The 23107-nt window shown below is 50.4% G+C and overlaps 1 protein-coding gene across 17 annotated transcripts in view; it reads left to right on the forward strand.

The window, feature by feature from the left end:
- Positions 1–2072: 2072 nt before the first annotated feature.
- The window catches only part of MINK1 (misshapen like kinase 1), a 68614-nt gene continuing 47579 nt past the window's right edge, over positions 2073–23107 (forward strand). For 12 of the 17 annotated variants that reach the window (XM_017865907.1, XM_017865909.1, XM_017865910.1 and 9 more), the window contains exon 1: positions 2123–2379. In XM_017865907.1, the coding sequence (XP_017721396.1) occupies positions 2323–2379 (57 nt within the window). In that variant the 5' untranslated portion in view covers positions 2123–2322. Of the gene's footprint in view, positions 2380–23107 lie in introns of all 17 variants that reach the window. The other 5 variants (XM_017865915.1, XM_017865923.1, XM_017865924.1 and 2 more) reach the window with 2 other exon arrangements.

The following is a 23107-nucleotide window of genomic DNA, read 5'->3' on the forward strand; positions in this document are numbered from 1 at the left end:
TGACCTCAGGTGATCCACCCGTCTCGGCCTCCCAAAAAGTGCTGGGATTACAGGTGTGAGCCACCGTGCCCAGCCAATTTTTTGTATTTTTAATAGAGATGGAGTTTCACCATGTTTGCCAGGCTTGGCCGGTTGTGGTGGTTCATGCCTGTAATCCCTGCACTTTGGGAGGCCCAGGCAGGTGGATCACCTGAGGTCAGGAGTTCGAGATCACCTGGCCAACACAATGAAACCCCCGTCTCAACTGAAAATACAAAAAATTAGCTGGGCGTGGTGGCGTGCACCTGTAATCCCAGCTACTCAGGAGGCTGAGATAGGAGAATTGCTTGAACCTGGGAGGCGGAGGTTGCAGTGAGCCAAGATCGTGCCACTGCACTCCAGCCTGGGCAACAAGAGCAAAACTCTGTCTCCACCAAGATGACATTTTCCACCCTGTGTCCTGTTCCCCAATAAAAACAAATTCACAATAAAACAAAACAAAAACCGTCTCAAAAAACAAAAATCCACCATGTTGCCCAGGCTGGCCTCCAACTCCTGGCCTCAAGGGATCCTATAATCTCAGCAATTTGGGAGGCCGAGGCGGGCAGATCACTTGAGGCCAGGAGTTTGAAACCAGATTGGGCAACATGGCAAAGCCCCATCTCTACAAAACATACAAAAATTAGCCAGGCGTAGTGGCATATGCTGCCTGTAGTCCCGGCTACTTGGGAGGCTGAGGCTGGAGGATCGCTTGAACCCAGGAGCTTGAGGTTGCAGTAAGCAGAGATCACACCATTGTACTCCAGCCTGGGCGACAGAGCAAGACTTTGTCTTTAAAAAAAAAAAAATAGAATTGACTTGAAGGAGTCAGGCAGGAAGGCGAAATAGGAGATGAATGGGGATAGTGGCTTGAATAAGGGCAGTGGCAAGGAGAATGGGCTAGGGTTTAGGGAAGGGGGCCGACTGGCCATGCATCCAAATGATAAGAAGAAGGGTCCAGAAAGGAATGTGTTCAGCTATTTTCCAAGGACTTCTAATTTAAACTCTCTTAAATGATTTATATTAAGGCTGGTGGTGGAGTCTTTCAGAAACAGTGTTGGTGCTAGAAGAGCTCCTGAGGATCATACAGCCTACCCCCTCAATTTCACAGTGAAAGGAAACCTCAGAGAAGCAAAGCAACTTGCTCAAGGTCACACAGCATGTCAGTGGTAGAACATGACTCTTGGTTCTTAGATAGCATTACCCAGCCTCCACTGAGGCTAATGGCTGTAGGCGCTGTGCCAACATGACTAGATCTAAGGTGACCCAAGCAATATGTGAAGGGATTGAACGCAGATTCCCTCTCTTCCCCTTCGCCACCCCTTCCTCCACGCGCGACTCCAGTGATCAGTCAATGAATAATTGTCGAAACAGTTCCTTTGTGCAGAACACTTTGTTAAAAGAGGTGCAGAGATACACGTCTGCGATAGGATTCCTTATCCTGAGATCTGAGAGCTCCTCGATGCTTCCCCAACCTGCTAGGTGAGGGTGGAAAGGGCATTCCTGAGGCAGCCGGTGCCCCTCCTCTGCCCCCCAACTCCCACGTGGTTTCTCCAGCCAAGTTCTCACGGAGTGGCCCCTCCTTCAGCGGCTCCACTGTTGCCATAGCAATTGGGTGGGTGGACAGCCCGTCCTATCTAGAGGCCACCCAGCCCTCGCGTGGGGAGTTACCATAACAACCCCCTAGTAATAGAGGGGGGTTGGGTACCGCCCCCTTCCCCCGCAAATGGAGAGGTGGGTGGCTTGATTGGCAGCTGCGCACACGAAAGAAGGAGGGAAAGGGAAGGAAAGGCGTCAAAGGAGATCTGAGAAGGAAATAAGGGAGAGAAAGGGCAAAAAAATAGGGAGAGAAAAGGAAACGCGTGTGCGCACGCGCGCCAGCTGGTGGGCGCGCTCCGCGGCCGCCTCGGCCGCCGCCCACTTCTTTCACGCCAGGCTCGCGCGGTCGCTCCGTCCTCGCGCGCGCCTTTCGCCTGCTCGCCTGCGCCTGCGCGCAGGTGTCGGCGCCTAGGGGGAGGGGGCCCCGGCGCGCTCGCGTCACGCTCCCGCTTCCACCCTCCCAGTGCGCGGCCGCTCGGCGCCTGCGCAGGAGAGGCGGGAGGCTCGGGTGGCTGGCTCCGGGGAGATAGCGCCTGTCAGTCCGTGGGTCGGTCCTCGCGCCGGCCCTCCCCCTCCCCGGTCTCCGGGGAGGCGCGGTGGAGTCCGCCCCCGGGGTCCTCCGATGGGGGAGAAGCGGCGACGGCGGCAGTGGAGTAACCGAGCCGGAGCGTGAGCGGCCCCAGTGCCCCGTTCCCCGCGGAGGCCATGGGCGACCCAGCCCCCGCCCGCAGCCTGGACGACATCGACCTGTCCGCCCTGCGGGTGAGCGCGCCGTCCCCCAGCCTCGCCCTGATTCCTGTCCCCGCCGCAGGGGAGGGAGCGGGGTGGCTGCACGCCTCACGTGCTCCCGGGCGCCCCCTCCATCAGCCTGGGTCCTCTTGGCGACCTGTGCCCCTTTCCCGGGCTCCCGCCGCGGCTGGGCCCCCGCCCTCTGCTCCCTTCTCTCTCCACTGGCTGCAGATGCTGGGAGCCAGTTCGGTCCCCACCCTGTGGTGCCCCGCCCCCACACTTCCCTGCCACCCTACCTTTACTCTGGGGTTCGGGACCCACTGGTTCCCCTAAACTTGGCCTCCCCCATCACCTGGAGAATCTTTATTGTGGCTCCTCACCTCCTCTCGGCCCTCTTTCCACCTTTGCCCTAACTTCTATCTTCTTCCCCTGCTCTTCCTTGGCTCCTCGAATTTTGACTTTGCAACTGTCTCGACAGCCTCTCTCTCATCCCTCTTTCTCTGCCTTGCCCACCCTTGAATTGCATCCTTTCCCTGGTCAGAATTTCAGCCACCGCACCCCTCCTACCGTCACCCTCAATCCCATGTTCGGTTTTCCCTATCCCTTCTCTCCCGTTTCAAGTGCAGCAGTTCAGAACCAGGCATTTCCGGTCTCAGGGTCCCTGAATATTACATGACCAACTCTGCAGCAGCGTGGGGCTGGGAGCCCTCGGGGAGGAGGGGAGGCATTTCTTCTCTTTGGAAACTGTAGCACGGGCTGGGAAGAGGATGTTTACACACACACACACACACACACACACGCACACACGACACATGCTACATGTGGTCAGGCAGAAGGTTTGGAAAGGCAGTGGGTATTTATGTTAGCTGAAGGCTGGAAGCAATGGAGACCTCTCAAGGTAGGGGCTCATAAGGAAAGGGGTTGAGAGGAAGCAAATGCTGCAGGAATTTCTTGGAAATACCCGTTCATTGTCCCTTGTGGGGCACTTACACACTCTGGTGGAGGAGCTTTCTATAGCATTTATGTTTTTCTTCAGCAGGGAGCTTTGGCTTAAGGGGCAACTTAGTGATTTCAAGGTGAACGCTCCAGACTATCAGCCAGGTGGTGTTTTGATCCTGTGCCCTTCCAGCGCTCTCACCAGGCCGAGGTGTGGGGAGAGCAGGACTTCCCATCTCTAGGTTCGCTTCTCTGGAGGCCCCCGCTCAGACTGTCTTCTGGCTTTTGAGTCAGCCGGGGAACATGGCCAGTAGTGGGAAAAGGCGGTCAGCCACGCAGGTGCCCCGGATATGGCTGGAGGGGAGAGGGGAATTGAAGAGAGCAGAGTCATGTTGTTAATTGGGTTTCTCTAGGTGACACAGTTTTTTTCTTGCCATTTTCAGGTCATAATTTGTGTGGTGCAATGTTGGGCTATGAGACCTGACTTGCTGGAGATAAGGTGATACATCTCTGGGGAGAGGGGCTGAACGTTGAATTTCTCTGTGTGCGCAGGCGCGTGTGTGTGTTGATGGGGAGAGGGTCTGAAGGCTTTAGGAGGGAGATTCTTAAGGTCAGGTAAGCCAGGGTTTAAACTGGGGTGCCCGAGTCAGTTGGGATATAAGGTGGAAATCCCGATTCTAAGTAAAAGTCTCTTAATGTGCTCCATTTGGGATGAACTTCCACCTATCCTTCCTACCTTGGTTATTGATTAACTGGCCACAGGTTCCTGTGGCTGGGGTGACTGAAATACAATAAAAAATGGGTGGGTCAGGCCGGGCGAGGTGCTCACACCTGTAATCCCAGCACTTTGGGAGGCCGAGGCAGGGGCATCATCTGAGGTCAGGAGTTCGAGACCAGTCTGGCCAACACTGTGAAACCCGGTCTCTACTAAAAATACAAAAATTAGCCGTGCGTGGTGGCACACTCCTGTGATCCCAGCTACTCAGGAGGCTGAGGCAGGAGAATCGCTTGAACCGGGGAGGGGGAGGTTGCAGTGAGCCAAGATTGCGCGCCACTGCACTCCAGCCTGGGTGACAAAGCAAGACCTTATCTTTAAAAAAAAAAAAAAAAAAAAAAGGGTGGATCCAAACCACGACCTTTGCTTTGAACCTTGTGGGACTCTGCTTGGGTTTCTCTTGTAGCCTCTTAGCTGGTAGTTTGGCTTGGACCCTCAACCTGGGATTTCCAGCAATTCCACAAACACCCTCTGACCTTAGATGTGGTATTTCGCTTCTGGACTTCTCGGCTTGAAGCAATGTTAGCCTTCCTCAGTTGCCTCCAGCCTTATTCTCCTCTCCCTCCCCTCAGGAGACCTGGTGACCTGCTACCAGTGCTTCTGTCTGGCCTGCCTTACGCTGTTTAAGAAAGCATTCTGCTTCCCCCTTTCCACCCCAGAATGCGAGGGCTTGAGGAGGAGCTGTACCTCCTTTGAAATGGGACTAGCGAGGGCCTACCTTCTCCTTGCTGCTGACCTTTTCTCATTGCCTGTCCCCCTGACTCCACCTCAGAGAGCTGTGGCACTGTCAAGCAGCTAGCGTGGTCATCTCTTGCGCTATTCCTGTCTGTTTTCCAGTGAGAAATGGTGTCTCCCTTTACTACACCATCTTGTGTTGGGGGCTGGGGAGAGGGATGGGAGAGGAACATATTCAGTATTTATTCGCTGGCCTTAAAGAGCCCAAGGTGTATTTCTCCTCTTGTTTCAAGATAAGGCTTGGTTTTCAGCTGGTGATGAGAGTAATCGCCTGATATTAGGGAAGATTGAATTGCGTTAATCTTTTAGCCATGTGTGGGGAGGCCAGATGGACCTGCTACTTTGTAGCCACAGCCACACTTGACCTCTTTGAGGCTCCTTTTCTCCACCCGCCTGGCTGCATTGTGTGGTGAGGAAAAGCATGGGGTTTGGAGTTACAGTCCTGAGTTCAAGTCCTAGCTTCCTCGCTTACTATGTAACCCTGGCCCTGCTCCCCTTACTGCAGATTCTGCCAAGAGCCTTACCCTCTGTAAGCTCCGTTCAGTCCTGTATCGTGGACATGGTGATAGTACTGAATGCAGAGTTGCTTAGGATTAAATGCACATGAAGTACTCAGTACAGTTCCCAGCACATAGTGATCATACGTGATAGCCCTTTTTGTAGTTATTTTTATCAAATGGCAATCAGAGAAGCCTTCCAGGACAACTTTATCTAAAATAGCACTCCCTCCTCTGCTTTATTTTTGTATAAAATTTTATATAGCATTCCCTTAGTCTGCTTTATCCTTCCTCATAGTATTTATCACCAGCTGACATATGTATTTCTGTCAGCTCCACTAAAATGTCAGTTCAGTGGCCGGGTGTGGTGGCTCACGACTGTAATCCCAGCACTTTGGGAGGCCAAGGCAGATGGATCACCTGAGGTCAGAAGTTCGAGACCAGGGCCGGGCGCGGCAGCTCACGCCTGTAATTCCAGCACTTTGGGAGGCCGAGGTGAGTGGATCACGAGGTCAGGAGATCGAGACCATCCTGGCCAACACCGTGAAACCCCGTCTGTACTAAAAATACAAAAAATTAGCCGGGCGTGGTGGCGGGTGCCTGTAGTCCCAGCTGCTCAGGAGGCTGAGGCAGGAGAATGGTGTGAACCCGGGAGGTGGAGCTTGCAGTGAATAGAGATGGCACCACTGCACTCCAGCCTGGGTGACAGAGCGAGACTCTGTCTCAAAAAAAAAAAAAAAGAAGTTCAGTTCTAGACCAACCTGGCCAACATGGTAAAACCCCATCTCTACTAAAAAAAAAAAAAAAAAAATATTAGCCAGGTGTGGTGGTGCACGCCTGTAATCCCAGTTCCCGGTTACTCAGGAGGCTGAGGCAGGAGAATCACTTGAACCTGGGAGGTGGAGGTTGCAGTAAGCTGAGACTGCACCACTGCACTCCAACATGGGCAGCCAGACTCTGTCTCAAAAAAAAAAAAAAAAAACAGTTCAGTGAAAGCTAAGATTTTGACTGTTTTGTTCATTTTTGTATCCCCAGTGGCTGTAACAGTGTTTTGCACATAATAGGGGCTCAAATGTTTATTGAAGAAGTGCCTGTTATAACAAGTGAAAGCGCAGCACAGTGCTTGCTTAGAGAAAGTATTCAATAAACCTCAGGCTTCTTAGGCTTCCTTTTGCCCCTCTTTTATTTATGCACAATTAAGAATATATTTTTTCTGGGATGTTTTTAGAATCAGACCTTGTCTGGGGTAAACAGTTCTGGAAGCCTCCAGCTGAGCGATGCCCTTGAAGTAAAGTTAGGATCATCCAACAGAAAATGTGGGCCTCTGTGTCTAAGCTTGGTTATATTCCAGGAGAACCTTCTGACTTGGAACTCTTGGCTTCTCACAAAGGATAAATATCAGCGGAAGTAGATGGGACAAGGAGGGGGCAGACCCCGGCCTGACCTCTTTCCTTTTGCATTGCTCCTTTTGGTTGACCCACTTCATAAATCAAACAGCTTCTTTTTACCGTCCAGCTCGAAGTTTTCGACTGCAGTGTCCTTGAAACTGTGGAGCTATGCTTAGCATGGCTGGATTGAAATCATAGCATGGAACATATTCAAGAAGGACTTGTTGCTCGGTGGTAGCTGCTGACAGAGATGTTCTTTTTCAAATGATTTTGTGTTGTTGTGTCTGTTCTTTGGAGAAGTGTCTTCGCCTTCCTCCTCTCTTCGTGCGGCTGTGGAGCCAGCACCACTCGGAAAGCTGGCAGTTCTGGGCATGTATTTCTAGGCTGCTGAGCAACGTGGGACTGCCACTGTGTTCTGATGTGCTAGCTGTCCAAATGTTGATGACTGATGCCTTAGGCAGGAGAGGAGGAAGAGTGACCTCCTGCTGCAGAAGTAAGGACATTCAATAGTGACTTTTTTCCCCTAGAAAATTGCAAAAGGAGGATGGGGCTGTTTGGAGAACTCGAGGCATTTAGAATGAAGTGAAATGCCGCTTTGGCAAAATGACAGAAGGAAGATTCCTGAGAACTTGGACGAAACTAGGTGACCAGTCATTCCCCAAACAGAGAGAGAGACATCACCACCCTTTATGCTATGGGACAGGACAGACTGCCACAGTCCTTAGGGATATACATAGCGGGAGGTTTTGACGGGTAAGATAACGGTAAGGTCAGCAAGGGAGCCAGCTGGCCCAGCCCCTCACTCTTGCCTCAGGTGCTCAATTAAAACTGTGCCGTACAGAATCCTGACTTCAAATCTGGCCTCCATTCCTTTCCGCATTGAACTGTGTGCCTCAGACAGGGTCACACACACGACTTGCACATGTAAACCACCTTTGTTTGTCATGTAGGGGACACGATGGCAGGAAGTGTGCAACCGCTCTTGCCAAGCTTGTGTTTTGGCGTAGGTCTGTAGAGAAGGCATGCAGTAACCTCTCAACCCAGAAACACAGCAATTCTGGACTGAAGAGCATCTCCAGAACCTGTGAGGGTCTGCCTGTCGAATCTGTCTCCAGACAAAGTTGAATCAGAGAAAGTTATCAATAATCTCCTTTACTGCACCAGTCGCCAAGCATTGGCAATCTACTGTGTTGAGAAGCAGGTTCCAAATTCTATGGGAAGGATGTAATATAGTACTCAGTCCTCTACTAAGCTATTTAACCAGATCTCTGGGGACATCCACCCAAGCAATGCCTTTCCAAGCCTACACTCTTTTTTTTTGTTTTTTTTTTGAGGTGGAGTCTCGCTCTATCGCCCGGACTGGAGTGCAGTGGCCGGATCTCAGCTCACTGCAAGCTCCGCCTCCCGGGTTCCCGCCATTCTCCTGCCTCAGCCTCCAGAGAAGCTGGGACTACAGGCACCCGCCACCTCGCCCAGCTAGTTTTTGTATTTTTTTTTTTAGTAGAGACGGGGTTTCACTGTGTTAGCCAGGATGGTCTCGATCTCCTGACCTCGTGATCCACCCGTCTTGGCCTCCCAAAGTGCTGGGATTACAGGCGTGAGCCACCGCGCCCGGCCAATTTTTTTTTTGAGATGAAGTCTCTCACTGTCGCCCAGGCTGGAGTGCAGTGGCCAGATCTCCGCTCACTGCAAGCTCCGCCTCCCAGGTTCAGGCCGTTCTCCCGTCTCAGCCTCCCGAGTAGCTGGGATCACAGGCACCCGCCACCACGCCTGGCTAATTTTTTGTATTTTTAGTAGAGACGGGGTTTCACCGTGTTAGCCAGGATGGTCTCAATCTCCTGACCTCGTGATCCACCCACCTCGGCCTCCCAAAGTGTTGGGATTACAGGCGTGAGCCTCCGTGCCCGGCCTAGACTCTTTTTTGTGACTGTTACTGTTTTCCTCAATATCCTACAACCTTCAAGATTGAGACGTTTTTGTTAAACCTTATTCCATGAATTACACTCATTTTCTGTGGTCAGTGGGAAGTCATCGTGAAACCTGGTCTTCAGCCCCACTCCCCTCAACACCTACTTTTTACTACTGTGTGTCACAATGTTCTCTTTCCTGGATTGAAGACAGAACAAAAGTGATCAGGTTAATAAGTCAACTCTTAAAGCATTTCTTGAGTGCACACAGAGTATAGTAAGATACAAAAACATGACTTGGTAGAAGAGTTGGATCCTGTCCACAGCTCACGGCCATTCTCTTCTCTCTCCAGTTCTTTTGCCATTCTCCTCCCAACCAGCCAGTCCTTGACTTGAGTCTGGGCCTCTCTTAGTTATAGGAAGCTCTTCTGGGGGTAATGGAAAAAGGGTTTTGAGGCGCTTTGTTCTTACTAAGGGCGGGAATAGTAGAGGGAGGAGAGAAAAGAGGGATGGAATTGTAGTGACCCAAGAGAGCCCCTGGAGATTTTGTCCAGTGGCTAGACAGCCTGAGGTTGTACGTGCTATGTGTGGGTAGGATTTCATGTTCTGTTTGAGGAAAGATCTAGAACTAGGCACAGAGGACACAGTGGTGAACAAGACCGATATGGTTCTCCTACAGTCTAGTAGTAGGGAGAGACATTAATCAAGTAATTATTAATGTGTGTGTGTGTGTGTGTGATTGCAAGCCATGGTAAGGCCTGTAGCAGAAAACTTTAACATGCCATGGGCACATATAACAAGAATGATTTTGATTATATATTCTCAGGATCTCCTGAGGGCTGTGTCGTGGAAAAAAAATTGCTTTTACAAGACGAAACTTTTATAAGACAAAAATATCTAGTTGATTGAGAGAGACGTAAATCACATCAGAAAGCTAAACTGGCATTGCTGCAGAAAGATTAGATAGAGTTGAACCAGCAGGTAGAGTTTGGTGATGGCAAGAATTGGGAGACTCTGGAATGGGGCCATTCTTATGGTGAAGCATTTGGTCAACAATCGAGGGCAAGAAGCCTGAGGAGGGGGTGGAAACTCCAGGCTTCGTTCCAAAAGGATTTCTTCTGAATCTTCCTGTGGGAGGGGAAGAAATGGTTTATTTGTTTGTCTCAAAAGTTAAGAGCATGTATATGGAAAGAGCTTATGACTCATATAATCCTCATTTTTACTTCCTGGGGGAGGGACTCTGGGTCCTGGATCTGTGGACTTAGATGTGGCTCCTCAAAGTAGGGTGTATGAGAGAGGAGGGTATATCCCTAGATGTTATTAGCCTAAGGGGTGCCTGGGGTTTGGAAGGTAGGTAAGTCTCACAGAAATAAGAACAAGTAGGCCCAGCCCTCAGCTTAGCTCCTGTGGTCTGTGGGAAGTGGGATTCTTTCTAACATTAGATAGATAGTGTATATAAATAGACAAGACTCTCGATTTACATTGTATACAAGTAAAGGATGAGTGGGGTGTGGAGGGGGAGTGTTACTGATTTTACATGTTTGAAAGGAAACAGGGTTGGGGAAGCCACGAGTTTTGGGCTTCCTGGAGGAGCCAGACTCTGGGACCAGCTTGAATGTCAGGAGGATGGCAGTGGAGAAGACGGTGGGATGGGCTGTGAGGATCCTGAGTTTGGTGGCACAGCCTGTGGGAGGAGCCTGGGTGACTAGAGAGAGATGAATGGAGGAAATGGGGATGAGCTGCCTAAGAAAAATGGTGATGGTTGGCAAGTGAGGCGGCAAGAAGACCTTTGACAGAGGAGATAGCTGAGACCTCAGGTTCATCCACAGCAGGAGAATTCCAGGGCCACAGGGGACAGGCAATGTGGGGAGTATCTGTGGTTACAACTGGGAGTCCCACCACTTGGAGCCCATGACTCCGTATGTACACAGAGCACCAAATGCTTTTTGCTTCTGTCTTGGGCACCTCCACCATTGGCACTTCCGCCAGTGGTTTCTTCCATTGCCTTTGGGATGAGCAGGCCTCCTAAAAGCAGGCCTGATATTTGCTGGTCTTCTGACAAAGAATGGGAAATTCCTCACACCCTCTTGTTCCAGGAGCCACCTGGGGATTTGAAGGGCTTGGGTTGCCGCGTTGCTCCTAGAGTCACAGGCTTAGAGGAGTTTTCCATGAACAGCGGTCCTGGCGGGGACAGGCTGAGGATCAGTAGGGCTGAATGAAGACAAGCCCACCTCCTTCAAAAGCCACCTCAACTTATGATTTTTCCCAGAAAGCCTCCCCGAATTTTGCCCGCCTTTACTAATCACGTCATCCACTTTCTCACAGACCTAACGATTTAGCATTGGCTTATATATTGCCTTATATTGAATAATGTGTTATGGTCTTGTTTTTCCTACCACTTCCTTATATGTAGAGACTGTGATCCATATCTCCTCTTGATCCATATAAAGATGCTGAGCACACAGTAGGGGTTCAGAAATTACTTGGTAAGAGACATGGATCTAAGTATGTCTGTGACTGCTCCTTTCCTACTAGATTCAATCCACAAGCAGTACAGGGTGCCCAGTATGTGCTGGGCACCGTGGGATTCAAAGCAATACAGGTGCTGACTCAGTGGTTCTCAGCCAGGGCACCGCTGGCCTCCAGGGAGTGTTTGGAAATGTTGAGGAGGGAGGATTAACTGTCTTGGGAGCGCCGGGTGTGGTGGCTCACATCTGTAATCCCAGCACTTTGGGAGGCCGAGGCGGGCAGATCATGAGGTCAGGAGATTGAGACCCTCCTGGCTAACATGGTGAAACCCCGTCTCTACTAAAAATTAAAAAAAAAACTAGCCAGGCATGGTGGCGGGCGCCTGTAGTCCCAGCTACTCGGGAGGCTGAGGCAGGAGAATGGTGTGAACCCAGGAGGTGGAGCTTGCAGTGAGCCGAGATTGGGCCACTGCACTCCAGCCTGGGCGACAGAGCCAGACTCTGTCTTTAAAAAGAAAAAAAAAAAAAAAAAGTCTTGGGAGCACTAATGGCATTTGATGTCTTGGGAGCACTAACGGCATTTAGCACATGGGGATTGGGGATATTAACCATCTGGCAGAGTCTGGGACAGTGCATCGAAGAACTGTTTTTCCACCCAGATTGCCACTGGTACCTCTCATGAACTTGTTATGGACACGGGAGAGACCCAGGGAAGGACTGGATAGGTTTCTTCCATGAAGTAGAAAGTTCCTAAGTCCCCTGTGTACTTCTTTCCAGGTAGAGAGAGGAATGCGGGCTCTAAATTACCCCTGTGCATGGCACATATCTAGCAGCTTTTGTCTGCCAGCATACCTCTGGAGGTAAAATGGGTAGGCTCCCAGCCAGACTGTAAGGAAGATTTTCATGTTCTCTTTTCACCACCCACCCACTCTTTCTTTCAAGGCACATTTTTAAGAAAGTGGCTGAAGCTTGCAATAGTTAGTCTTTAATTCTAAGTGACTGAGGAAAGAGTCTTCAAGAAAACAGTTGGACAGAGTGCCCCAAAGCCTAAGCAGTGTGAGGCAAAGACAGGCAGGTGCATGCAGCATCTGAGAGAGGGGCCAGCACATCGTCTCTTCTCTGGGATCTTTTCATCCTATACTTGTCTTTTTGAAGACAGAGGTGTGGTGAATGAATGTCATTACTCACATCTCAGGGAGTGACCAGAGAGAGTAGAAGACACCTTGCCCTTGGGCCGGGCGCGGTGGCTCACGCCTGTAATCCCAGCACTTTGGGAGGCCGAGGTGGGCAGATCACGAGGTCAGGAGATCGAGACCATCCTGGCTAACATGGTGAAACCCCGTCTGTACTAAAATACAAAAAATTAGCCGGGAGAGGTGGCGGGCGCCTGTAGTCCCAGCTACTCGGGAGGCTGAGGCAGGAGAATGGCGTGAACCCGGGAGGCGGAGCTTGCAGTGAGCTGAGATCATGCCACTGCACTCCAGCCTGGGTAACAGTGTGAGCCTCCGTCTCAAAAAAAAAAAAAAAAAAAGAAGACCCCTTGCCCTAGTGTATCCTTTCAGGGTGGGCGAGTGGCTAGGAAGCAGCACAGCTGAGCAGGAGGAGCTGGAGCTGTGCCGCAGAGCTGCCTTCCACAACTCGCTGCTTCCCACCCCCAGTCAGGAGAGCAGAACTTGACAGGCTCCTGGCCTTGGGTAGCTAAGGTTTGTAGGAGCTGGAGAGAGTCCGCCTAACCTTAACAAGGTCATTCCTCACAGTGGAAACTACCTGAACCCCACGTGTTGAAGCACGGTAGGGGGACAGGCAGGATGTGAATCAGAAGTTGGTTGGGGCCGGGCACGGTGGCTCACGCCTGTAATCCCAGCACTTTGGGAGGCCGAGGCAGGCAGATCACTTGAGGTCAGGAGTTCAACACCAGCCTGGGCAACATAGTGAAACCCCGTCTCTACTAAAAATACAAAAAATTAGCTAGGCATGGTGGCAGGCACCTGGAATCCCAACTATTGGGGAGGCTGAGCCGGAGAATCCCTTGAACCCGGGAAGTGGAGGTTGCAGTGAGCCAAGATTGCATCACTGCACTCCAGCCTGGGCGACAGAACGAGACCCCGTCACACACACACACACACAAAAAGAAGTTGGTTGGTTCTAGTAGGTCCCTTTTCTGTCTGTCTTCTGTTTGGAATGAAGATTGCTCTGATAGAAGTTATTTATATTACAATGTGGATTCATTTCAGAAGGGGGTGTTTGGGGTTGAAATAAGAACGGTAAGGAACACTTACTGTGCAGTAGCTTCTTTCCTTCTGTAATCTCATTGTCCCTCACAATAACCCTTTGAGGTGGAGGATTTATCCTCGTTTGCAAGATGAAGAAACCAAAGCTTACAGAAATTAACCTGGAAGTTAAGTAACTTGCCTGAGGTTGGACAGCCAGGAAGCAGCAGAGCCCACATTCAGACTCAAGTCTGTCTCCAAAACCTGGGCTGCCATGCTGTTGGAGGGAGGTCTGCTCCCACGTGGTGGTGGGGTATATTTGGGGGTGGGCACTGAGGGGAGGACAGGAGGGCAGTGTATAGCTGGCACTCTAGACTACATGCAACTAGTATTGTCTTCTGCCTGTTTTTGGTTTGTTTTCGCTTTTTTTGAGCTGAAATCTTGCTCTTTTGCCTAAGCTGGAGTGCAGTGGCGCGATCTAGGCTCACTGCAACCTCCACCTCCCAGGTTCAAGCGATCCTTATGTCTCAGTCTCCCAGGTAGCTGGGATTACAGGTGCACACCACCACACCTGGCTAATTTTTGTATTTTTAGTAGAGACGGGATTTCACCATGTTGATCAGGCTGGTCTCGAACTCCTGACCTCAGGTGATCCACCCACCTCGGCCTTCCAAAGTGCTGGGATTACGAGTGTGAGCCACCGTGCCCGGCCGCCTGTTTTAATTGTAAATGTGTGATATTCCTGTGACCTGTGGTAAATAGGCTTTGTGGGCTTACTGAGGACTATAACATTATTCATAATGTTTCTCAGTAAAGTTTTTGGAGACTTTTGGAATATGGCCAGTTTCGTGGGCTGGAGACAGCCAGTATGAGAGATAGTTACCGCCCTCCAGGAGCGCGCGGCCTCTAGATCTGTGTCTTAATGGAGGACACCTTTTATTCGTATACCTGGGTCTTTGTGAGGTGGGGAGAGTAAGTGACCTGAGCCTGAGCTGAACTGCTGGTGGGTTGGCACTGGGGAGCACATGTTGGGAATACAGAGCTCCATGGGGCTCGTACACAGAACCAATAGAGATTTCTAAATGTAGAGCTGCTGGGCAGATCACTGTGATGACAAGAAGGACATGCAGAAGAATTCAGAATATTTGGTCTGGAGGAAAGACAGTCGAATCATTCAAAAGAAAGCCTCTTCAGAGGGAGGAGAGGAAGGCTGTCTCATTTCCCCCCACCCTTTAAAAATGTATTTTGTTTTGTTTTGTTTAATGTGATTAAGTATATGTAAGACTTATAACCATTTTTAAGTGTACAGTTCTGTGGCATTAAGTACATTCACACTGTTGTGCAACTGTAACCACCATCCATCTCCAGAACTACTCCATCCTCCCCAGATGAAACTCTGTACCCGGTAAACACTGACTCTGTGACCCGCCACCTTCCAGCCCCTGGCAGCCGCCATTCCGCACCTCATCGTCTTTTGCATGTGCAGAGTTGAGCAGAGGGTCTGACCGACCAGATGCTTAATATTTGTTGAGTCAGCCTAGGTGCATGTCTCAGAAGTCCGTGTATCATCAGCCAACCCGGAACACAACCCCCCTCCCAGCCTCCCAGTTCTCATGCAAGATGACAGACTTCTGAAAGGGATTTTAAATGAAATGGCTGCCTGGAATCACAAGAGGATTGGGCAGTAGCAAGAAAAGTTAAGGGTTTCTGTTCCGTATTCAGTTCCTTTCGCCATCCCCCAGCTATGACGTGCGTTCTGGTTTCTGCTATGCTCATGTTCGTCATCGTGCTTGTTTTCAGCCTCTTACTTCATCTCATCCTGGGGGTCTGATGGTTAGGTGCTAGAGGAAGTTGGAAATAAGGTCGTTTAGGGGATGAAGATGATAGAATATAACAGCATTTCTGTATTAGTATGTGAGGGGTACATGTGTTAAAGGGGGGTCAACCCTCCTGGACTTCCAGGCCTGGGCAGTTGAGAACCAGGTCAGGCTCTGTATTCCTCTGGTGTTTATACCCCTGGACAGACCCAAAGCGTGACCTGGAATTGAATTTTTTTTTTCTTTTTTTTTTTGAGACAGAGTCTCTCGCTCTGTCACCCAGGCTGGAGTGCAGTGACACGATCTTGGCTCACTGCAGCCTCTATCCCCGGGTTCAAGCTATTCTCCTGCCTCAGCCTCCCAAGCACAATAGCTGGGACTACAGGCGCGCGCCACCACGCCCAGCTAATTTTTGTATGTTTAGTAGAAATGGGGGTTTTACCCTGGTGGTCAGGCTGGTCTCAAACTCCCGACCTCGAGTGATCCGCCTGCCTCAGCCTTCCAAAGTGCTGGGATTGCAGGCGTGAGCCACCGCGCATGGCTGAGTTGGATATTTTAGAACAGAGATGAATGCAGTGGCCTCCCTGGCCTCCTCACTTTCCCTCATTCTTGCTATTTACAGTTTCTCACTGACCTTCATGGGGAAGGAGGAAAAAGGGAGGGAGAGACATACTTATTCTTCAGGTGACCCAGGAAGAGAAGAGGGTAGGAGAGCCCCCTGTCTTAGAGGTCACAATACAGGCCTCTAGCTGGTAGGCTGGGGTGGTATGTTAGGGTACACTATTGTGGGCTGTGCCCTTACATTACCAGGGAGAAGCCTGCAGTGCAAAAGACCTCTGCCTTTCCTCACAATAGTGTCAGATTGCAAGGATCAAGGGAAGACTCAAGGACTTATGAGGTCTTTTTTTCTCTGCCTCCATGTACAACCTTAGAGGAGGCTACACGTATTTGATGACACCTGCCAGGAAATGCCCAATACTGAATGGCCCTTCTCACCACAATTCCTCTTGCTGCAGTCTGAAGCCTACTTTTTTCTTAGACTAAGCCAGGTCTGAATGGCAGTCAGTTGTTTTCCTTGGACTGAGTCTCAGTCTACCCCACCCTAATGTTCGAAGTTTGAATGAAGGAATGTTCCAGTTGATGACTCCTAGAGACACTAACATCCTTAGGTGTTATCTTGCAGTCTGCCTGGATGTTGTTCCCATCACCATCGCCAATAAAAGTAATAAGTGATTGAAGTGTTCGTGTTGATAGCAGAGCATCTATGGGCCATCTTATCATTACTGATTTTGAGACAGGGTCATGCTCTGTTGCCCAGACTGGAATGCAGTGGCATGGTCATAACTCGCTGCAGCCCTGAACTCCTGGCCTCCAGTGATCCTCCCATCTCTGCCCCCCAAGGTACTAGGATGACAAGTGTGAGCCACCATGCTCGGCCCCATCTTACATTTCAAAAGGTGCCAGCAGTCAGTCAAGGTCTCGGAGCTAGTGAGAGCTGACTTCCCATGCTCATGTCTCATGACTCTGCCGCATTGCCCAGTCCTCACAGAAACAAAGATCTCATGTGAGATTGGTCAGTGTGGGGTCCAAAGTGTAGTCTTTGCAGATTAGGTGTGTTTCACAAGTTAACAATGAACATACCTGCTACTGCCCGGATCTCCTGTCCTGGCCTCATAACCTCCTCAGGTGGCCCAAATTGCCCATCTCTAAAGAACTGTCAGTGGAAGGCCTGCTAACACAATGGGCTGTTTGCCTTTGCCTTTGAGGCAGTATGATCCATGGAGGGTACATGGCACGAGGAGCTGGGCAACCTGGTTCTAGTTTCGGTTCCATTTCATTCATTCATTCATGCATTCATTCATTCATTTAGATGGAGTCTCGCTCAGGCTGGAGTGCAGTGGTGCAGTCTCAGCTCACTGCATCCTCTGCCTCCCGGGTTCAAGTGATTCTCCTGCCTCAGCCTCTAGCGTAGCTGAGATTACAGGCTCCCACCACCATGCCTGACTAGGTGAGCTGAAGCTGGTTTGAATCCACGTCTGTCTCCAAGCCTACACAGTTGCAGGGAGTGTTTCCCGAGGGCTGTAGGATGATAGGATGCCTAATATCCCTTCAGGGCCAGGAGTCCTTCTTTCTTCCTAAAAATTTTTGAGTGCCTACTATGAGACAGAGCCAGCCCCCTGTCATAGAGGTCAAAATATGCTTTATTGTTCTCACACGGACTTAAACATATGAATCTATCAAATGTGTAAATTGCAGTGTTCTCTATATAAGGAAAAGTGCATGTATGAGGTGGTGACTGTGTGTTAAGCTGGGAGGAGCTGATAGAAACGGGGGGTGCCAGTGACCAGGGCGGGTGGTGTCTCACAGCTGGTCTGGGAAACACCAGTTCCTACTGTGTGGAGAGATCTCAGGTTGAGCGCAGTGTCGGAGTGTGGGCATGGAAGGACACAAAAAAATAAAGGGAAGTTTCAGAAAAAGCTCTGGGCCCAGTACAGTGGCTCATGCCTGTATTCCCAGCACTTTGGGAGGCAGAGGTGGGTGCAGTGCTTGAGCTCAGGAGCTTGAGACCAACCTGGGCAACGTATAGACCTCGTCTCTGTTGAAAAGGAGAGAGAGGGAGGAGAGAGAAGGGAAGGAGCGAGGGAGGACGGGAGGGAGTCTGAAGGACTGTTTGATTTGAAATATGACCTTCAGGATACGTACACTCCAAAGATGGTTTCCTGAGTGTGTTAGTGCTAAGGAGGAAAAGCAGTCAGAACCAAGTGGGGATTGACTTGTGAAGACAGGGAACTGTTCCTTAGGGACAGAGAGGGACCTGAAATAGGGGGCCTTCCCCATCATCCCTCCCTGTGACTGCACAGGCCTTGGAGACAGGCTTGATTCAAACCCCAGTTCTGTCACTTACTATGTGTTCTTTGGTGAGTAACTCATACCCCTATGCCTCAAGTTTTGGGTTTTTTTTTTTTTTGAGACGGAGTCTCGCTCTGTCACCCAGGCTGGAGTGCAGTGGTGCGATCTCAGCTCACTGCAAGCTTCGCCTCTCGGGTTCACGCCATTCTCCTGCCTCAGCCTCCCGAGTAGCTGGGACTAGAGGCACCTGCTACCACGCCCAGCTAATTTTTTGTATTTTTAGTAGAGACAGGGTTTCACTGTGTTAGCCAGCATGGTCTCGATCTCCTGACCGCCTCGGCCTCTCAAAGTGCTGGGATCACATGTGTGAGCCACTGCGCCCGGCCTCATTTTTGTATTTTTTAGTAGAGACGGGGTTTTGCCATGTTGGCTAGGCTTGTCTTGAACTCCTGACCTCAGGTGATCCATCCGCCTCATCCTCCCGAAGTGCTGGGATTACAGGCCTGAGCCACTGTGCACCGGGCCCCTGGTGCCTCAGTTTTGTCCTTTATAAAATGAAGGTAACAAGACTCACCTAATAGGGATGTTGAGAGGATTAAATAAAAGGGATGTGAAGTACTTAGTCTGGTAAATGCCCATTAGACAGGTGGTAGCTGCCCAACTTTTCTTACTGTACAAAGTTCCCACAAAGCGTGTCTCCTGGGGTTCTTTAACATTCCTCTCCCCCGACTTAGTATTTTGTTTAAAAAAAGAGAAAACTGGCCGGGCGCGGTGGCTCACTCCTGTAATCCCAGCACTTTGGGAGGCCAAGGTGGACAGATCACGAGGTCAGGAGATCGAGACCATCCTGGCTAACATGGTGAAACCCCGTCTCTACTAAAAATACAAAAAATTAGTCAGGCGAGGTGGCGGCCGCCTGTAGTCCCAGATACTCGGGAGGCTGAGACAGGAGAATGGCGTGGACCCGGGAGGTGGAACTTGGAGTGAGCCGAGATCGCGCCACTGAACTCCAGCCTGGGCAATGAGCAAGACTCCATCTCAAAAAAAAAAAAAAGAAAGAGAAAACCACACAGTCTATTGATTTTAATGTAAATGGCTGCGAGTGAGTCAGTGAGCCCCAGGTGTAGACCTGGAATTCTGTGGGCTTGGCTCCCCTTTCCCAGACCTAGAGCCTCCTGCCATATCCTGAAAGTCTTCCAGCGTCACTGCAAGGAAGAGTGTAACTTCAGTCTGAACACGAAAGTCCTGTTTGTCCTGACTCAGGAATTCCGGCAATCACTGGGCAGTCACTCTGGCCCTGCGTGCTGTTTTCTGTAAAAGCTCTGGACCCACCCAGAGAAAGCATTCAGCCTGAGGGGAAAACCTGTGCCTCACCCTTGGGGATACACAGCTTTGTTGGGATGTGGGAGACAAGACGTTCGCACAAAATGTATAAAAGCTTTATTGAAAGGCACAGATTCAGGGCTGGGCGGCTCAGGATGCTGGGCTCCTTACTCTGCCTTGCCTGGAGATTGAGATTCCTGCCTTGAGCCTTTGTGTACTCCCCATCCCTGTTCCTCCGTTGGTTAACTCTTGCTTGTCCCTGTGGTCTCAGCTTTTTTTTTTTTTTTTTTTTTAGTTGGAGTTTTGCTCTTGTTGCCCAGGCCAGAGTGCAGTGGTGCCATCTTGGCTCATCGCAACCTCTATCTCCTGGTTTAAGCAATTCTCCTGCCTCAGCCTTCTGAGTAGCTAGGATGACAAGTGCCCGCCACCATGCCCGGCTAATTTTTTTGCATTTTTAGTAGAGACGGGGTTTCTCCATGTTGGTCTGGCTAGTCTCGAACTCTCGGCCTCAGGTGATCTGCCCATCTCGGCCTCCCAGTGTTGGGATTACAGGTGTGAGCCACCGCACCGGGCTGGTCTCAGCTTAAATATCACTTCCTTAGCAGGCATTTCCTGGCTCCCTTCCCCATCATGACCTCCCTTTAATCTTTCTTTTGTTCTTCTTCATCTTTTTTTTGAGATACTGTCTCCCTCTGTCATCCGGGCTGGAGTGCAGTGGCGCAAGCATGGCTCGCTGCAGCCTCCTTGAGTCGTTCTGATAGCACTCTCTACTTTCGCATCAGTCTTTCACAGGTGTTATGTAATTATGTCTCTAATGTCTGCTTCGTTGACTAGACTGTAAGCTTCATGAAGGAAGAAGGGACCATTTCTGTTTTGTTCAGTGCCACATTCTAGTATCAAGCAAGGTCTGTACATAGCTGACACTCTGTTTGTTGAATGAATACATGAGCTGGTTCACCAGACCATAGAGTTGGCATGAAAAGTGTCTGGGAAGGTTTCTTAGGATAAACAGGAGAGACAGGCCTGGTGAAAAGTTGAGTGAACATGTTTGCTCCATCCTGCTGGTCAGGAAGTTCCCCTTCTGTCTCACCTGCGTCTCTTCAGCTGTAATTTATCCTGGGTTGGTCCTTGGTGGGGCCAGAGAATATCTGGTCTCCACCCTTTGGAGAGTAACCCTGTTCTTTCTCAGAGTGTGATTCAGACAGTCCTTCCTCCCCTTCCTGCTGGCCCCACCCTCTACCTGTTCTTCCTCCTGCTGACTCAGCTTCGCACCCTCTCCCACTCCTTCCAGGGTCTCTTTTCCTGTCCCCTTGCCCTTCAGAGCTTTCAGTCCTAAGTTTTCCCTCGTGGCCTCTCATTGGTCTTCTGGAATTCGGAATCATATGGGTGCAGGTCACAAGTTTTCTTGGTCATGAAGCTTCCCTAGTCTCTTCCCTTGGATTTGTGGACACCTGACTCCCACAGGAGGAGGCTGGCAATAAGGTGTAATGATCTGTTTGTGCTGCAATTGAAAACCAGCAGCAAGAAGCCTTATTATTATCCAACCCCTGATGACTGGTGTTGTCCTCCTCCGTTAGCTTGGCATCTGCCAGCCTGAACGGACCTGGCATCTCCTTTCTGCCCCCTCCCACTGCCATGCTGTGCCCTTCCTTGCTCTCTCTGGTGTCCGCTCCCCAGGGACTGCCCCTCCTCCCTGCCCGTCAGCCTCAGGCCACAGACCTGTTTTTCCTCCCTTCTCCCTCACCTGCCCTCCTCTCAGTTCTGCTCTTTCTCTCGTTTATTCTCTCCTGAACTGCCGCACTTCACCCTAAATCCCAGCAACGCCAACAGTTTCAGTAAATCACTTTTTGCCACAGTTTTGCCTTGCTCAGTGGGAGCCAGTTTCTTCCTAATGACTCTATGCAAATTTGTAGCACTTTGTGGATTTTAAAATGTTTTTATGTCGGTGAATTCTTATGAAATGGGCCTGGGTAGGTAAGGAAAAGAGCCTCCAAGAGGTTAAGCGATTTTTATACAGAAGAGTCAGAACCAGTGCCCAGGCCTTCTGATTCTTAGTACAGTAAACACTAAGCATTCCCTATCATTCCATTTCACCACGCTCCTGTCTTGCTGTTGGCCTCAGCTAAGAAAGCCTACCCCTGAGTTACCCTCTTCCATCTTAGAGCCTTCCTGCTCACTGTCTGCCCGCCTGCGATGGAGACTTCTTTGGCCCTTCTCATCCAGCCCAGCCTCTGCCCATTTCCTTCTCCTTTCCACTGTGCTGACTCTTCTCTCCTCCAGGAAGCCTTCCCTTCATCTCTCCTGGCCCTGTTGTCTCCCGACCTCTTTGGGCCATTATTAGTGTTCCCGTTTGGTTTTTGCCAACCATATAGCAATTCCCTGCCTTGAGAAAGACCACTCTCGGGCCAGGCGCACTGGCTCACACCTGGAATCCCAGCACTTTAGGAGGCCAAGGTGGGTGGATCACCTGAGGTCAGGAGTTCAAGACCAGCCTGACCAACAAGGTGAAACCCTGTCTCTACTAAAAATACAAAAATTAGCTGGGCATGGTGGCTTGTGCCTGTAATCCCAGCTACTTGGGAGGCTGAGGCAGGAGAATCACTTGAACCTGGCAGGCGGAGGCTGCGGTGAGCTGAGATCGTGTCGTTGCACTCCAGCCTGGGCAACACAGTGAGACTCTGCCTCAAAGAAAAAGAACTAAGAAAGTCCACTCTGGGGCCGGGCACGGTGGCTCAAGCCTGTAATCCCAGCACTTTGGGAGGCCGAGACGGGCGGATCACGAGGTCAGGAGATCGAGACCATCCTGGCTAACATGGTGAAACCCCGTCTCTACTAAAAATACAAAATCTAGCCGGGCGAGGTGGCGGACGCCTGTAGTCCCAGCTACTCGGGAGGCTGAGGCAGGAGAATGGCGTGAACCCGGGAAGCGGAGCTTGCAGTGAGCCGAGATTGCGCCACTGCACTCCAGTCTGGGCGACAGAGCGAGACTCCGCCTCAAAAAAAAAAAAAAAAAAAAAGAAAGTCCACTCTGGTAAAACATTGACCGAGCATATAAATTATAAGGTGCTGATTCATGTGACTAAAAGAAGATTCACTTTTAGTAGCTGCTCTAATGCATTCCACTTAAGTGAATATTCAAGGATTATTTTGGAAGGATGGAAATAATCCAAAACTAGTGTTAGAAACTGCTGCATTAAGGAAGGAGGGAGATTTTTCTAGATAACACCAGCTTTCTTTTATTTCTGTATTCATTCATTCCACAGGCAGGTATTGAGGGCAGCCCTGACCTCCAAGAACTTAGTCTAGCAGAGGAGACAGATAAGAAAATCAATCATGAAAATGTAATTGGTGTCATGAAAGGGTCAGTACAGGGTATTGTGGGAGGAGAGGATCATCAGGGGCACTTCCTGGAGGTGACATTGTCTCAGTGGAGGTTGGGACCATGGGCACGAGGCATCCAGGTAAAGAGGAGGAGAGTGATGAACTCGCAAGAGTGAACAGCATGTGGAGACCCAGGAGTGAGAAGGAACGGAGCGAAAGCCACTAGTTAGTGCAGTGCTCCTGCCCCTCTGCCTCATCCCCATGCCAGCAAGAACCAAAAGGCACACCATGAGAATTGGCAAGGCTCCCGGTAAACCATAGCTGGGATATTCAGCTGTACAGCAGTCATATGTGAGCCTGAGGAAGAACCTGTTTGGCCCACAGAGGGAAATGGAATCTACCCAGTGGGGGCAGTGTGATTGGTGGGTGCAGTGTGGTTGGTGGGGGGAGTATGGTTGGTGGGGGGAGTGTGGTTGGTGGGGGGAGTGTGGTTGAGAGGGAGTATGGTTGGTCCAGGAGTGTGGTTGAGGGGGA

Source organism: Rhinopithecus bieti, unplaced genomic scaffold, assembly GCF_001698545.2.
Source record: "Rhinopithecus bieti isolate Rb0 unplaced genomic scaffold, ASM169854v2 scaffold_81659, whole genome shotgun sequence".
Taxonomy (NCBI): Eukaryota; Metazoa; Chordata; class Mammalia; order Primates; family Cercopithecidae; genus Rhinopithecus; species Rhinopithecus bieti.